Here is a 17,509-nt window from a genome sequence, read left to right on the forward strand (position 1 = left end):
ATTATATAAGTATTAAAGGTCAATATGGCCTATTTATATATGTGTGTGTGTGTTTGTGTGTGTGTGTGTGTGTGTGTGTGTGTGTGTGTGTGTGTGTGTGTGTGTGTGTGTGTGTGTGTGTGTGTGTGTGTGTGTATGTGTATATATATATATATATATACACACATAAGGCCTATTCACTCTTCCAAAAGTCTTGAATGCAGGAAAGGGATTAGTTTCTGCTTGGAAAAAACATTGATCACCAGTAAACCTAAAATAAATAAGCCTAAATACATGCTTGCAGTATTAATATTGTTCTAAATTTCGACCTGTGTTGCATCATACTTTTGAATAGCTAAGACATACAACTTTTAGAATTGAAAATTTGAAATGATATGAAGGAATTCCCTGCTAGGCCTGCTCCAGCAGCTATATTTGGAGAAATGTGATCTCTGGTCCCATGATCTGAAAGTGGCGAGAGGAGAGCACTACAGTTTATGGCACCTGTCACTTACTTTCAGTTTAGCGTTGATGCTCTTATGAAAAGTAGAAACACCCAACACTCACTTGTGTAATTATGAAGTCAGTCTTCCCTGCCATTTAAAAATGAATTTATTTATGTGTTTGATTTATCTCTTCAGCTGTACTGGCTTTTAAAATCAATGGCAAACTCCATTAATATAGCTTATTTTATAAACATTAAATTCAGTGTACAAAATATTTACATGAAGTTTTTCATACATTACTGTTGGGAACCAGTAACTAAATGATTGGCAGATTGGTAAATGTCCTGTCCTTTATTTTTCTAAAAGCAAAAAAGACAAGATAGCATTTGAAAATGTTAACTTTGCTAAACATGCAGAGACTGATTTGGGCAGGTTACTAGCCCTGCAAGTTCATATCATAACCAGGTGATGGCAGCACAGTCCTTCTTGAACAACTTTGTTATCTGTTTCTGGCCATTCTGATCACTCCATGTGGAAATATCCAGGGGGGGGTTTAGATGCTGTGCCTTGAACTCAATAAGATACTCTGCCGTGGAAGTTATATGGAGCCTATTAAACAGATATTAAGTTTTCTCTGGAGTGGCAAGAACTATTATTTATTGCCATTAAAAAAACTTTGACTGAAATTAAATACATTTGTTTGGTTATTTCAGGTGCTTAGGAGCTCATCCTTCTCACCACCTGTTAGACTTTTATCAGTGGGCTTCACATCCAGGTCTGTTTCATCGTCTCCATCTCCTAGACCTGCACCACATGCTGTTTCCGTTCGGCCACCAATCGGGCAGACCAGTCGGCTGGACAGGTGTCACAAGCCCCTCACTCCCTGGGAAGCTGCCTCACGCCACCCTCTTGGCCTGGTGGATGCGGCCTTCGCATTCCTGGACCTCCCGCAGTCTATTGCGTCCAATCTGCATTATGCAGAACAGAGTAAGCTTTTACCTCAACCCCCTGCAGAGTGGAAGGCAAAGGTTGCATATGAACCTCCACCAAAGAACCTAAAAGAGAGTTTGAGTCAGTCACCCTTGTCTTTTCTGTCCCCAACCAAAAGCACAGCATCTGCACCAGCTGGTCCCATCCCGTATCGGTCACCATTCAGGCAGTGCCAACCCCAGAGGTCACTGACAGAGGCTAATCTGGGGCCCTCACAGGGTGATCAGAAGTACATGGGGCCTCACAGACTGGGACTCTATAAAGCCAAAGATAGCGGCACATGGAGACGTTAAATCTGAACCAGGAAATTGTTTCTTGAAGGTAGTGAAAGAAAAATGAAATGAGAATGTTGTTATCTTTTTAGAAAGTATTAGTAATTTCAAATGGTTTCTTAAAGGGTTAGTTCCCCTCAAAAATGAAAATTCTGTCATATACTCACACTCATTTGTTATTCCAAATCAGGGACTAAATACAATTCAAGGAACGAAAAAGAAAACAGAAAATGAATGAAATGTTTAGCAGAATGTCATCGAAAACCGGAACAAAGTTATTTTCAATTGTTTCGGAGTGAAAACGTTATTTTTAAATGCTGGTAACCGGTTATAACCGGTTCATTTTATTTCTATATTTTTTTAATAAAAACTAAAGGCCAAAGTGTTTATCACAGTACATTTTTGGAACTACACCAGTTCGTGTTGACCGAAAAAATTGCCAGTTGTTGATGTTGCATTCTCTGAATGAAAACCTTTTTAGCAACTATGTATATTTACTACATATACATGCACAGCTAATCTAGATAGACTGAAAACATTATTAGAGGTAATGTATAATTCTCGGTTGTTTCCAAGTCTTCACTGAATTATTGTTAGATATAATGCATTGATACAGATTTGATGCTGCCGGGTTTTGACTGAGAAGTAGATCTGTAATTAAAATAATGTAAATGAAGTGCTTGTTATGATTTCTATGACTATAAATTCACCACACAGGAAGAAAATAATATAATAATATTTTCACTTATTTTGGTGAGGCAAGTGGTTTATTTTGGGCTTGTTTTTCCAGACCATGGTGCTTGTTACTCTTGTGAGATCTGGCAATATTGCAATTGGTATTTCACCCACCCCTTAGAACAGAGTATTGTCATTTTTAAAAGAATGTGATTAACCATTTTTAACCAGTAACCTTTTGGATAGGAGGCTGCAGCACCTCTGAACCGGAACAAAAATCCAGTTTTTGCTCAGAACAAACCGAAATGAAAAACATTTCATTTTTAGTCCCTGTTTCAAACCCATATCATTTTCTGTTCTCTGTGAAACACAAAAGATGTTAGTCAGAATGTGAGGGATTTTTCATTTCCATTTTATTCACTTAGCACACACATTTATCTAAAGCGGCTTACAAATGAGGAATACAGCAAACGTGATTTGTCCTAAGGAGGCAATAATATGAAAAGTGTTGCAATATAAAGTTTCATATTGCTCAGAGAAGTACAAGTAGGGCGGAAGGTGAGAGACTGTAGTGAAAGAATGGGGTGAGTTTTTTTTTAAGAATATTTTTTGAAAGTAGGGAATTGGCTTGGATGGAATGTCATTCCACTAGCAAGGAATGGTGGAAGTGAAAGTCTGAAAAGGCAGTTTTGTGCCTCTGTCAGATGACACCATGAGGCACCGTTCACTCTTGGATCCAACATGATCACACGGGAGGTCAGTATGTTGTTTCCGATAGTTCCGGTACCCTAGGATTGGGCACATAATGCCGAAACATTTCCTAACAGACACGTTTTATCAGCTCCAGTGTGTTTACCTTTCCTTATGATGTAATCGGAAGCACTTCACCTCCGCAGCATGGGAGACCCAGGTTAAGATACCGTGTTGAAACCAGGATGTAATTGCGTTCGCATAATCGATGACAAGCATGAATTGGAGGTTGCATTTTTTCCTTTTGCAATACATGCTAGGTTTGTGATTTGGTTGGGGGGGCTTACATCCTGTACAGCTGGATGTGCTGTACAGTCACTTCACAACTTGCTTTTGGCGCCCCTCCATGGACATTTCACATGGAAAATGAAGCTCATGTGTGCTCATACGCCCAACAACACTTACTGCTTTAGCCACTGGGAGCTGTGTTTTGAATTGTGGTAAGCACAAAAAAAAGCTAACCTACCATTTCCAATTTCATTGTGTGATCAGATTGTCCGGTTGTAAGCTTTTGGAGGGCACATAGACTTAAAGGATAGTCAGTTGGATTCATTGCAGAGGTTTGACTACATGCAGGAAGTTCTGATAGAATAGCATTGCAATAGTCCAGTCTAGACATGACATGACAAGTGCTTGGACAAGAGGTTGTATAGCATGCTCAGATAGGAATGGTCTGATCTTCCAAATGTTGTGTCTGCATAATTGGGCTGTCTTTGCAATGCCTTTTCCCATAAACTGCAAGTGAATGGGGAGTAAGACTAGCATTCTGCCTAACATCTCCTACTCCACAGTGGAACAAAAGTTGTATATGTTTCCAACAATATGAGGGTGAATAAATGATGACAGACAGTAAAGGATTTTAATTTTTAGGAGAACTATCCCTTTAAGCTAAAATTATTTTGATGAAGTCAGATAATGGTATGCATAAAGATAAAGATAAGCAGACTGAAATAGTTGCCATGTTGCAAAAGAAGGGTCCATGAAAAGTCAGAAAAAAAGAATTTCAAGATGAAATCAGAGAGTTAGTGCTGGGATTTGTAACTTACAACAATCACTCATTTTGATTTATAAATAATTATATGCATCACAATTTCAGTTTTTAGTGTTGTGCTAATGACAAAGGCAAAACGATGCATGACAGTAAACATATGCTAAATAAATAACACATCATAGACATTCATTGTACATTATGCAAGCAAAATAGCATCTTTCTGAATTACAATTTTCAGACATTTTACCAACGTTTCCGTTTAATTAGCTTGTTATCACTGTGAATTTAAATCAAAGAATTTGAATATTTAGGTTTGTTGTGATAACATATAGAAACACATTTATCACATTCCTTTCTCATTATATTAGAGAGAGTGAAATTAGTTTGTGTGATAAGCTCTGAAAACAGCTGAATCAGTATTAGCCGTGTACTTGGTCCATAAGCTTCACTTTAAAAGATTAATACATTCTGTTGTGACCCGGCCTGACCCGTAATTTACGTCATGCCCTGTTGATTCAGACTGAATTAAGTTCACTCAGATTCACATAAAACAAAATGTTCTGTTTGCTAATAAATGCAAGAAACTGTCATTAACATTACTACATTTGTCTCTTTTTTCTTTCTTTTTTTTTTTTTTTTTTTTGCTTTGACAGTCACAAATGAAATTATTGAATTTGTCTGTGTGAATGACACTGTAGTTTTGTACACATGAGCTGTTATTGCTTCAGGGTTCACTTACAGAATGTGATTGTGTTACACAAAGATGCATGCTCTAAATGCACAGTTTGCTTATCAGTAGCTAGTCTGTGATTTCTGAGTAGGTATTTGCTTATACTTTTTTATTCTATGACAGAATATTTCTGCATTAAGCATCCTCGTCAAATATTATTTAAAATGTTGGTCTGGATACTGAAGGATATTTGTTGACTTGATTTGTTGTCAAATGTATCGTATGAGACAAGCAAATGGTTTGATTAAACCATCAATTAGATTAGTTTTATTCTACGGCTCCAATCTCTGTGTATGACTGGCACAAAACCATGCTTTTCACTTCTAATAAAGTAACATGTTTAAAAATCTTTCTGCATTAAGTTCTTTTTTTTTCCATCTAATTTCACATCTTTGTTTCTGAGGGAGAATAAAATGTATGTTGCATAGTGTAGAGCCTGCTTTCAGTCCTTTAGTCTGTGACAAGTTGCTGTCTTGTTATATAACGATTGGGAGGCTTGACTTGACTCCAGAGCTTGTACTTGTCATACAACTGAGTTATCTGGCAGCTGACTTTGAAGGCTGAACCATGTTCAAAATAGGGTTCTGCAAATAATGTGCCATTTGGGACATACACAAGAGCAAACATGTAAATTGCAATCTGCAATTCCAGTTATTGCATTATAATCATAACCATAAATATTCATATGAACAGTATAATTTAAATGAGTAAATTGATTGATCTGAATATATTGGTACACTATAATAGCACCATACTTGCAAAGAAACCAGTGGTCACACTGCAAAATAATTAAAACAATTTAGGGACACTTTACAATAAGGTCCCATTTTTTATATTAGTTAACAAGCAAGCAAACAAATTATGCAAGACTTTTTTTTCCTATAACAAACTTCCCCTTTCCCAGCTATATTTGCAACCTTTAACCAACTGGTCTCAAGGTGATTTTAGACGTATGTTCACACCCCTCAAGCTCACACCGGTGTGACTGAATATGTTCCACTATGTTTGACAACCCGACAAATTGTCGTGACAAATTTATGTGAATATATATAGCTTGAAAAGTGCTTGTGTATCCTTATTTAAAATAAAAGACTCTTGATTTGATTTTTTGCTATTTAATACAATTTAAAGGTTGCTAAATTGTCCAAATCATTTTTGGGGCCTCTGTATGAGAGCAATGTCAAGGTAGGTCCTTCACAGGATAGGATGCACAACACCAGCAACACCTGCTGTCTCTGTTACTCTCAAAATGTAATAACCCTAACCCTAACGTATGTCTGTTTGTATGAGTTCAGTGCTATTTATAACAGCATGCTAGTAAAAATGGACAAACCAACAGCTGACCCTCCTTCCAACCTCACTTACCTCAACTCCCTGTCTTCCCTGGCCAGAGTGCCTCAGTCCCAGACAGAGAGAGAGATCCAACACAGGTTGCAACTTTCCTCTCCTAAAGGATACTAACACAGCCTGACACATTGCAGGTAAGGACGTCCTCCTGCCTGAAGTGCTTTTGCAGCAGGGATGTGTGGGTTGTGTGTACAGTGGGTTAATGGTTCTATCAATGTTTCTATAACTGCCATCACCTATATGACAAATTATGATAAACAATTATGCTTCAAAGCAGTATAAGACAATAAAGACTTCAATATCAAACAAGTTAGACCAATGATTGCAAGGTGTTACTGTAGTTTACATTTGTGGATTTAACACCTGAAAAATATTTTATTATTAAAATGTTTTATTTTATTTATTTATTTAAACATATGCAATGGTTTGGACATGTGCTTTGGCAATACTATGTGTGTGTTTGTGTATGTATATATATACATAGATATATATTCTGTGTTAGTACTATGTTTTGTGGACATTGTAGTTTATATTGTAATACTATGTTTTTTGGACATGTTGAGTTGTTGTATGTAGCCCTGATTGTGAAGTAGTACATTAGTTGGACTTTAATATGTGTAGCGAGTATGCAAGTATGTATCAGGACAGTAATACCTGTGGACACAAACTGGCACCTTTCCCTTTCCAACTGGTGGATTTGTACGGTGTGACATCACACCCTTTGGCTGCAACGGCCTGTCCAGTTGGGTCTATATCAGGCAATCTGATTCACAGTCCCCTGCAGAAGAGTGTGGGGGTGCGTCCTTTGCTCGGATGTCACATTAAATTGCTTAAGGTTATTTAAAGGGATCTGCTAGTGTCAGCTTTTCAGCAGGAGTAATAAATGTCACCCACTGGACTATGAAAGGTATAATGTGTTTGTGTCTTGTTAGAACTGTGTTTTCTCTGATATATTAACAGGGCCGAGAATGTAAGTATGAAATGGTGTAGGGCATACACGTACATTCCCTAACTTTATGTTTTCCACAGACAGCATGTCTCAGCATTCTCTGATGTCAACACAGAAGAGAAAAATGCAGGCGGCTGCAATTTGTAGAGAGATCCATGCCACTGATTGTACGAGCAACAATTCATTACTGCCCTCTTCTTAAATCAATTAATCAATCTATCTATCTATCTATCTATCTATCTATCTATCTATCTATCTATCTATCTATCTATCTATCTATCTATCTATCTATCTATTGTATATAGAGTATATATATATATATATATATATATATATATATATATATATATATATTGTGTGTGTGTGTGTGTGTGTGTGTGTGTGTGTGTGTGTGTGTGTGTGTGTGTGTGTGTGTTTGCATCTGAATTCACTGGAACAAAAATAAAATACTGTATCTGTCTTGGCGGTTACATAAACCCTCATGTCCCTCCAAATCTATAGTATCAGCATGCATCTTTTACAATAACAACCTATTTGAAACTTTTAACTAACCAGCTATTTTAGTGGATCTCCAATCAGGGTTTCCCTGATCATGGAAAACCTGGAAATATCAGGGAATTTTTCAATTGTATTTTCAAGACTTGGAAAAGTAATGGAAGTTAATAAAATCTTAAAAATGTAAGTAAAGACATAGACATTTCTGTCCAAGTCAATACACATTTTTCAACAGAAGTTATGCTTTGGTTCTGTTCAGTGAATCAGTGACACTCATTCACAAAATGGTTTAAATGATTAATTCGTGAATCTGTCTGTGTCCAATTAAAATCCTCTTCCAGAAATCCTGTGAAAAGTAAATCCGGCAAACGGTGGTCGAAAGTTTTGCTGCTGAAATCAGTCTGTCCTTACTGAATTACAAATCACTGCCCCCAGTGGTCAAAGCTGGAACTGGTGTTGAACACATAGACACGTGATAGCTCCAGTATCCGGGTGAAATGTCCCCAAAGTGGTGCCCAAAGCAAGTTTTATTTTATTTGTTAATGATTTAATTCAGTCAACAGTAATGCATATTCATGTATACAAATGTTTGATGGGGGATGTCGCACCATGTCAATTTCCAGTGTGATCATGTTGCAAAAAGTGTGCCTTCCAATTTGAAGTGTTTAGATTTTATAATGAATTGCATTACCACACCCTGCTAAAAAATAAAAATCTACAGATATGTATTATTACATCTCTGATCTTTTGTAGTTGCCTATTTGAAATGTTATTTAGGGGTGTGGATGACTGATTGGCTAGTGGTTGAGTGCAGTTCAGTTCTTGACAGCTGGAAGGATACGCTTTCATCCTTTGATATGCCTTTCAGATATCCCTGAGTGACCAGCATTAGGGTCTTCAGTAGTAAGTACATTTTGAGCTGCTAAAGACAGCTGACACCTAAATGTACTTGTTCTTGCCAAACTCAAGAATTTATAGAAGTGCAAATAGCCATATATTTTCAATGAGAGAATGGCCTAAAGAATGCTCTAATCATATCGCTAACATTACAGAGGGACAGGCCATGCAAAACAAATATAGGGGCGACTGCACTAACTGCCGCACAGGGAAGTTGTCACAGGGGTTATATCTCAGTAACTACACAAATTGGAGTCAAAAGTTCAGTTGCGCAGAAGTGTGTTTTCTCTGGCAGAGGTTTTGTATGTTGGTTTCTAACACCTACTTCCATTAAATTTGATACATTTCTGTGAATTCTACCCTCCAAAGTAAATTTTGGCTATCATTATCTTTTGCAAATAACTTTTGGATACACAAGCAAGCATAATCAAATCACACTAGCATCCATTTTGTCAAAATTCATTGTAGGGACATTTTATGTGAGGTATTCCAAAAAAACAGCACCTTAAAATGAGTTTTGACTATCAAAAAGGAGCCTAATTGATCTGAATGTTTCTTTTCCACAGAACCAGAGATGGACCTGGGGAGGAAGGTTAGCGCACCAAAGGAAATCATGTTGGAAGAACTTTCCTCAGCTTCAAATAGGGGTTCTCGTCTCTTCAAGATGCGTCAGAAACGCTCCGATAAATATACCTTTGAAAGTATTCAGAATGAAGTCAACATGCAACATTGTGTAAGTGTATAAAATATTATATATACACAGTAGGCTACAAATAGTGTGCTATCATGAAAATATACAGAAGCACATTTCTTTGTAGCTACATTTGAAGTCAGAAGTTTACATCCACCTTAGACACATACATTTAAACTCAATACATTTTGCCATTCCTGGCATTTAATCATAGAAAACATTGCCTGTCTTAGGTCAGTTAGGATCACTACTTTATTTTAAGAATGTGAAATGTCAGAGTAATAGTAGAGAGAATAATTTCTTTCATCACATTACCAGTGGGTCAGAAGTTTACATACACTGTTAGTATTTGTTGGCATTGCCTTTAAATTGTTTAACTTGGGTCAAAAGTTTTGGGTAGTCTTCCACAAGCTTCTCACAATAAGTTGCTGGAATTTTGGACAATTCCTCCAGACAGAACTGGTGTAACTGAGTCAGGTTTGTGGACCTCTTTGCTCGCACACGGTTTTTCATTTCTGCCCACAAACTTTCTGTCCGACTGAGGTCAGGGCTTTGTGATGGCCACTCCAGTACCTTGACTTTGTTGTCCTTAAGCCATTTTGCCACAACTTTGGAGGTATGCTTGGGGTCATTTTCCATTTGCGACCGAGATTGAACTTCCTGGCTGATGTCTTGAGATGTTGCTTCAGTACTTCCAAATAATTTTCATTCCTGCTGATGCCATCTATTTTGTGAAGTGCACCAGTCCTTCCTGCAGCAAAGCACCCCCACAACATAATGCTGCCAGCCCCATGCTTCATAGATGGTGTTCTTCAGCTTGCTAGCCCCACCTTTTTTCCTCCAAACATAACTATGGTCATTATGGCCAAACAGCTCAATTTCTGTTTCATCAGACCAGAGGACATTTCTTCAAAAAGTAAGATCTTTGTCCCCATGTGCACTTGCAAATTGTAGTATGGCTATTTTTATGGTGGTTTTGGAGCATTGGCTTCTTCCTTGCTGAGCAGCCTTTCAGGTTAAGATGATACAGGACTTGTTTTACTGTAGATATAGATACTTGTCTATCTGTTTCCTGCCATATCTTCACAAGGTATTGTGATGTTGTTTTGGGATTGATTTGCCATTTTTGCACCAAACTATGTTCACAGGTTCACCTCCTATCATAATCTAACTGACTAATTGTCTAAAGGCTTGACATCATTTTCTGGAATTTTCCAAGCTGCTTGAAGGCACAGTTATCTTAGTAAATGTAAACTTTAGACCTACTGGAATTGTGATAAAGTCAATTAAAAAGTGAAACAATCTGTCTGTAAACAATTGTTGGAAAAATTACTCATGTCATACACAAAGTAGATATCGCTAAAAGACTTGCCAAAACTATAGTTAGCTAATATTAAATCTGTGGAGTGGTTAAAAAAACAGTGAACCTAAGTGTATGTAAACTTTTGAATTCCAATGTACATGATCCATCCATTTCCACACAAAAAAAAAACACTTTTTCCTCTCATGCCTTTACAGATTGATGCCATTCCTCCTGGTCAAAATACTGAAATGACAGACATTTTAAGTAATGCAAATGGTCTTGGAGCTGACCAGGCACCAAAAACATCCAACCCTGAAAGTATTGCCCCAGGTTAGTCCACAGCAATTTCTTAAGAATGTATTGACAGATTCAACAGATACTCTTTGTGTGGTCACACAAAATTTTAAGCATGCAAAATACTCCTGTTGCAATAAAGATTGTCAACAGAATATGATTAAATGCTCAAGGACTGTTGTTTTAAAAATAATAAATAGGAAATAACACATTATAATAAATAAAAAAATGCTGAAGCTTACCATTTACTCATTTACCTTACTGCAAACCATGCAGCTTTGATGTTCACATTCATTATTTTCAGCCAAAAGGTCAGTGAGGGAAGTTTAGATTTTGGCTACATAATTTCACTGGCATAAATTCACCAAACATGAACTTTGTGTAATTTCTTCGCCACTAACGTCACCAAACAGAATTTAACGTTGATATGTAGCAAAACAGTAAACTTGTTTGTAGGAGCTTGCATTTCTGCTTTAATACACAATTTTTGTTTGTTGAAGTTTAGACACAGAAATGGCATACAATCGTTAAAGCGGAAGTATGCAACTTTTTCTGTGTTAAAATACTTTCTCCTATCCCAGCTTAATATGCAGAGACAACTATTAGTAAGCCATAGCTTAATTTAAAAATAAAACTTTGAGCACTGTCTTTCTGTGGCACTTTGAAAATTGCTCTGTTTGTTTTGAGAGACCCACTTAAACCCGCCCCAACAACATTACTAAACCAATGGCATAAGCTGGGGGTGGGACTATCTCATTGTTTGACCAACGGCAGATGGGGGGGGGCGTTGTCGAATTCAGAAAGCTGTTTTGAAAACAAATTTTAATTTTGCAGTTCCGTTTGGTGGTGCTTGTGGCACAGGAATTACATGCTTCAGCTTTAAATTCAATTAAAATTGTAGTATTTACTATTGTTTACAGTTTCAGTTTGCAGCAGATGATGCGCACACCAAAAGGAAGTTTGTTAAGAATTTCCTGTGTCTCTTTAGTACTGTAACAGTGCAGCAGCTGTCCATGATATCACCTTAAACAGACCTTAACCTTAAAACTCCCATGACATGATCTAGCCTTTGGGCTTAGCCAGCATTCCAAGATTGGAGGATGAGTACACATTTACAGTATGTCATGCTATTTTTGTGGCTTTGAGGGAGGCTTTGTTTGGAGGGAGTGTGGACCAGATATGGTATGCAGACCAGCGGATACTCAATGATCAGAATTTTTAATGACAAATGAAAGAGATTCAAAGAATTGCAATCTCAAAGTGTGAGAATGAATGTCAATTGATATCGCAGAATTGTTATCGGGTAATTAATTCATTGGTGCATATTGGCATGAATGAAAAATGCATAAAAGAAATCAGCCAAACATCATTCATTTTGAGTGAAGCATTGACATACAGAATAATAAAGTTTTCTGTGTCTAGAGTCAGATTGTCAAATGTAGCAAGATTTTTGACTATTGGCTTGAAGTCTGATCCACTTTGCGGCTTATTCTGGCCTGGAAGCACCCACTTAGGTCACACCCACACTAATCCGTCTTCATTTGAAAATTCAGTTTTTCAGGTTCATGACGTCATTGATTTCCAAACTATGCAGTAATAGAGAGCATTTTCGAACAGCTCAGTTTTCAGTGGAGGAAAACACCATTCTAGAGTTGATGAGAGGCGTAAATATAGCACATATATAATAAAAATATTGCATTTTGTAGTACTGTTTTAATTAGTTTAAAATGTATATCACGTAAACGTTTTCTTAATCACGATTAAGGCATGTACCGATTTGACATTTGATTCTGACATTATATTCAGCTCCGTGTGAGTTCTGAACACTGGTTAGAGGCCAGAACCGTTGCGATGTGTCCAGCGGGGGCATTGCACTTGGTTACACACTACAAACAAACACACAACAGTGAGTCCGTACTGGTTAAATGACCTCTTATAAAACAAATGCTGATAGGACTTGTGACAAAAGTTAAGTTCTTTGCGCCTTTTGTAAGTCCTCATTTTACCACATGGAGGGTCTGTTGACACTCGCTCATATTTAACATCATTTCAACTTTGTACCTGTTGCCGCTAAGCTTCTGCAGTGCCAGCGCTAAAAGCAGAATAAGATGCGCTTTTCATATGGAGTTCTACGCGGCGCTTGCTGCCCTGAAACAAATCATGTGCATTCTTTATCCAAAGTGAAAAGACAGCCTGATGACGATCAATATTGTGGAGGATGAGTCTTTTAGACTTTGGAAAATGTTTAATGTTACTTGAATTGGCGCTATTTTAGTGAATTTCGGTCTTTGTACTGTGGAGTTTGGAAAATGTTAAGAATTCTTGTTACATATTGTTTTGTTATATTGTGTTGTTCTTTCCAAAGAAGGAAATAAATGCATTTTGACAGGAAATAAGTATTTATAGAGTCAAATTTCAGCACAACTATGGCATATTGCTAACTAGAGACGTCTCAATGTGCTGGCCTGTACAAACCGTTCCTTTGAAATTCCCCCAGCTGTTAACCATTCTCTCAGGCATGTTGAGCTGGCCAGACCCTCAGGGTTGTGCACATACATTTTGTGCTGCTTCCTTGAGGCCCATAAACTCAGAAAAGAGATTGTCTACAGCACGAGGGTGATACATGACAGAACATCCACATTACATAACTGATGTTTCGGGCTTGCTGGCCCTGCCAGTGAACAGCAATTTGAGGGATACTCATTTTGAAGGGTCCCCCTGACTCCTTCCACAGCATGTTTTAGCACCTTGTCAAAATGGACCAGTGCTTGAATAGTAATAGATTACTGTATTTGCTTACACTACAGTAGCAGTAGGTAACAGAGTGTGAGAACATTCCACAGAGTATAAAAATAAGCTGAAGGCAGAGCATAACAATAAGCTAATAAACTCAACACTCGGGGAATAAAGCATTCTGTTTGACATTATTAAAGGCATTAATGAGAGAAGCTCATTTTAAGGGGTTATATGAGGACTGGAGTTACGATATTTAACTACATTTCTGTAGCAATGCAAACACAGATCAACAGCATACCAAGAACTGTAAAACACAATGTCATTTACATGACCATAGGACCTCAGGGTAGATCCTATATAATTATTATTTATTTTATTTTTTTTCTATTGAAAATAAGGTTGTGTGGGATCAGGAATGTGCACAGACATTTTGAGGGTCAGGGGCTCTAAACCTTTTTGAGGGGCAGTCGCTTCAGATTTGTCTGCTGGACTGGGTATCATTTTTGGCTATAATTGTTTGGGTGGGTGGGGGTTGGGGGTTAACGCTGTTTTGTGTTTTAAGGACTCTTTTATAAATGGAGCAGGTCGGCCTGTTTATGATTATGATTACTTAAACTCTATGCTTAATAATTAGTCATAAAATTTAATTATTTTCCAAAAACATGCTAAAGATGGAAGTATTAATGGTTCATTTGCACTATACAGGGAAAAAATAACAGGGTTTAGGTTACATTCACTGGTACAAAAACTTAAATGTGGATAAGAAATAAATGCGTAATGCAATTTGTTGAACAGAAGAATGCACAATGGCATAAATGTCACCTTAATTTAAAATAAAAATCAATGATTCTGTGTAAATTCAGACAGTGCTAAGCTACTGACAACGTTTCATCTGATGAAATAAGAAGTATGACTGAGTGGATAGTGATATAATATGTTTCTAGACCAGGCTTCTTACTTTTTTCCCCATTAGAACAAAGCAGGTCATGTGTCTCTTGACCTGTGGGTGTCTCACTCTTTTTCCATTGATAAGGCTCATTTTTCATTTCCTAACATTTGCTTTGTCCTGGTCTGAGTACGCTGTTTCTACCTATTGACCATGTTCTTTAACTCTACAGTTTTTTTTTTCTTCTTTTCAGTGTATCTGCAATTTGTAGCCAGTGACTAAGCTGTTTTCAGTCTGCAACCCAAATTGCTTCAATTCATGGACCACTTTATGGTCATATAAAGAGTTTATATTTATTTATTTTGTATTATTATTATTATTATTCCAATAGGTTATGGTGGTCCCTTAAAGAATGTTCCATCTGAGAAGTTCAACAGTACAGCAATGCCCAGATCCTATCAGTCCCCCTGGGAACAGGCACTTATTAATAACCCCTCTCTGGCCGACACTCTGGTCACCCATATGCCTGAACCCGAGCCCAGGCATGAGATACCTCAATACAAGAGCTTCAACAGGTTTGTACTACTGCCTTAAACTTGTTATGTCTTTAAAGTCAACATGAAATCAAAATTGACCCTATTTACTTTCTTAAAATACGTTCATAGTTTCAGTGGTGCACGTTATTTTAAAGATTTTTTTTTTTTGTATTTGTATACTTTCATCAATTAATTTGCATCCCAAAGTTTTCTCAACCGATGAACAAAACTGGGAGCTCTCTTGCGCAACGTGTTCTGACGTCTTCAACAAGAGAACATGCCGGAAATCGGGTGTCGCAAATCTCCGGTTCTTAAACATTTACATTTATGCATTTGGCAGACGCTTTTATCCAGAGCGACTTACAGTGCACTTATTACAGGGACAATCCCCCCAGAGCAACCTGGAGTTAAGTGCCTTTCTCAAGGGCCCAACAGTGGCATCTTGGTGGTGCTGGGGCTTGAACCCCCAACCTTCTGGTCAGTAACCCTGAGCCTCAACCACTGAGCCGCCATTGCCCCTTAAAGGGGCCACGTCCAATTTATGACTAGAGTTAAATTACATAAAATTTCTCCACTTGGCTACATTGTTGTGCAAACTTAAGTTTATTTTGTCATATATATGAGATAAAAATATATCAGCGTCATCATTTTAATTATGTTGAGCCAACACAATTTCAATCATTTCAGACATTTGTTAGTGCAAGTGTAGCAAGCTGTGGACTTGAGAAATAAGAGACAACATCTCGCAGCACTTGAGTTATAATACAAATATTTCAACTAGCATATGGGGTCTTTCCCATCCTACATTCAAACCACAATGACAATGACACTCCACAACCACTTATTTATGAAAAGAGATGCACTCTGGCTAACACCACATGAAACATAACTCAAAGTGGCAACAAAAACAACACCATTATCACAAATAATCAGTAAATAATAAAACACTAAATTGACATTTTTACTCATGCGGGGTCTATACTGTGACCAGGACATCACATGTTTATGGCCAATAAAAAATATTTATGTTGTCCCAACCACTGGTTCCAATGCAAATATACATTGACTGCATGCACACAGTGAAATTAAGTTGTGACAAAAATTGTGCTACATTCGATCGTTTTAATTAGCTAAATTAACTAAAGGAGTAAATTCATTTTCTAATTTTGAATGTACTGTAGATGAATGTGTTGAACATGGATTCACTCTGAAATGTGTCACATTACGGAAGTTAAAGGGTTTACAAATGTTGTTTCATGTTGATTTTAAAGTGCATTTGCAAAAATTTGGAAACCCACCTCATTTGAACAGGGGGGCATGTTTTCTGAGCGAGCACATGCCATTCAGCAATATTTGAATTAGAAAAAACACATGCCATAGTGTTGAAACCTAAACGTGTGAACTGTTATTACTTTAATTCAAGGGTGGCTATTCCATTTGGTGGCTTTGGCAAAGCACCCAGAGCCGCTGTTAAACCTCGTGATGTGGACCCCGGCCTCGGCCTTCCCAGTCCCTTACCCAAAGAACCTGTAGCTGACCCGGTGATCAAGCGGCTCACATTCAACAGAACAGCCTCGGGCTGGATTGGTGACAGCGCCCCTCTGATACTTCCTACTGTCCCAATTGAGCCCATATCATCCATGTCTTCCACATTTATCCCTGAGTCAGATGACCTCTGAGCATTATCACAGTTTATGTGCACTTCATTGCCACTATAATACACGTGGCACTTTCAAAGAATGTTTAATATATAGCTAACATTGTTTCATGGTTAAATCAGGCTAGGCCAGGAATTACAGTGTATTAATGATATTTCTTTTTATTGTCTTAGAAGAATAAAAATGGCTCTCGGTGCAAACTGGAATATACATAGTGAAAAAACATTTCAATACATTATATTCTAAAGCAAGGCATATTTTCTACCAAAAAATATTTTATGCAGCAAAGGAATTTTGTTCCTTGGAGTATTGGAATTGTCTCCTAATGTTTTAGTCCAACATAAAAGTGGAATAGATCTATTTACATGCAAACTTCACAAATCTTATGCAACCCAAAGATGGGCTTGCTGAGATACAGTACACCTGTATAAACCTGTAAATATACAGTACATGTTTAAATGGCTGGTGACATCAACACGTTTATTTAAATAAAAAGTTTAATGAGCATATGTTCTGTTTTCATGCATTTTCAAATCAATAAAATGACACTGCAAAATATCAGTTTCTTGCTTATTTTATTTTTTCTTGCTTTCCAGTAAAAAAAAAAAAGCATCTAGACATCCTTAAAACAAGATGCATTTACTTGAGAAGAAAAATTGCATGAGATATTTAGGGTTGCTTTGAGAGAATTGTAACATTTAGTGTGGTTTATGCTTAAAAAAAGACCAAATATTTACCAATGTGTAAGAAAAATGAACTTGTCAGTTTGAATTAAAGGAATGTTCTGGGTTCAGTACAAGTTAAGGTCAATCAGCATCAGCATTTGTGGCATAATGTTGATTACCACAAAAATTATTTTAGACTCCTTTTCTTCTGCTTGTGCG

General features: G+C 37.2%; 2 protein-coding genes and 1 long non-coding RNA gene across 3 annotated transcripts in view; 2 read left to right on the plus strand and 1 right to left on the minus strand.

Moving 5' to 3' along the window:
- Window positions 1-5,497, plus strand: part of LOC127643708 (synaptopodin-2-like) — a 28,252-nt gene extending 22,755 nt beyond the window's left edge. The window contains exon 5 of the mRNA XM_052126540.1: window positions 1,139-5,497. Coding sequence (XP_051982500.1) covers window positions 1,139-1,708 — 570 coding nt within the window. The 3' untranslated portion in view covers window positions 1,709-5,497. The remainder of the gene's footprint in view (window positions 1-1,138) is intronic.
- Window positions 103-6,278, minus strand: LOC127643723 (uncharacterized). Its single transcript, XR_007970566.1, has 3 exons — window positions 6,199-6,278; window positions 1,506-1,671; window positions 103-1,393 (listed from the first exon to the last, which is right to left on the minus strand). It is a non-coding gene; the product is annotated as an uncharacterized LOC127643723 (long non-coding RNA).
- On the plus strand, window positions 6,148-17,173 carry LOC127643718 (myozenin-2-like). Its single transcript, XM_052126552.1, has 5 exons — window positions 6,148-6,314; window positions 9,088-9,254; window positions 10,731-10,845; window positions 14,823-15,006; window positions 16,391-17,173. The coding sequence occupies exons 2-5, from the start codon at window positions 9,096-9,098 to the stop codon at window positions 16,644-16,646; spliced, it is 714 nt and encodes a 237-aa protein (XP_051982512.1). The 5' UTR covers window positions 6,148-6,314; window positions 9,088-9,095; the 3' UTR covers window positions 16,647-17,173.
- Window positions 17,174-17,509: the final 336 nt, after the last annotated feature.

The sequence above is a fragment of the Xyrauchen texanus genome, chromosome 1 (assembly GCF_025860055.1).
Source record: "Xyrauchen texanus isolate HMW12.3.18 chromosome 1, RBS_HiC_50CHRs, whole genome shotgun sequence".
NCBI classification, from domain to species: Eukaryota; Metazoa; Chordata; class Actinopteri; order Cypriniformes; family Catostomidae; genus Xyrauchen; species Xyrauchen texanus.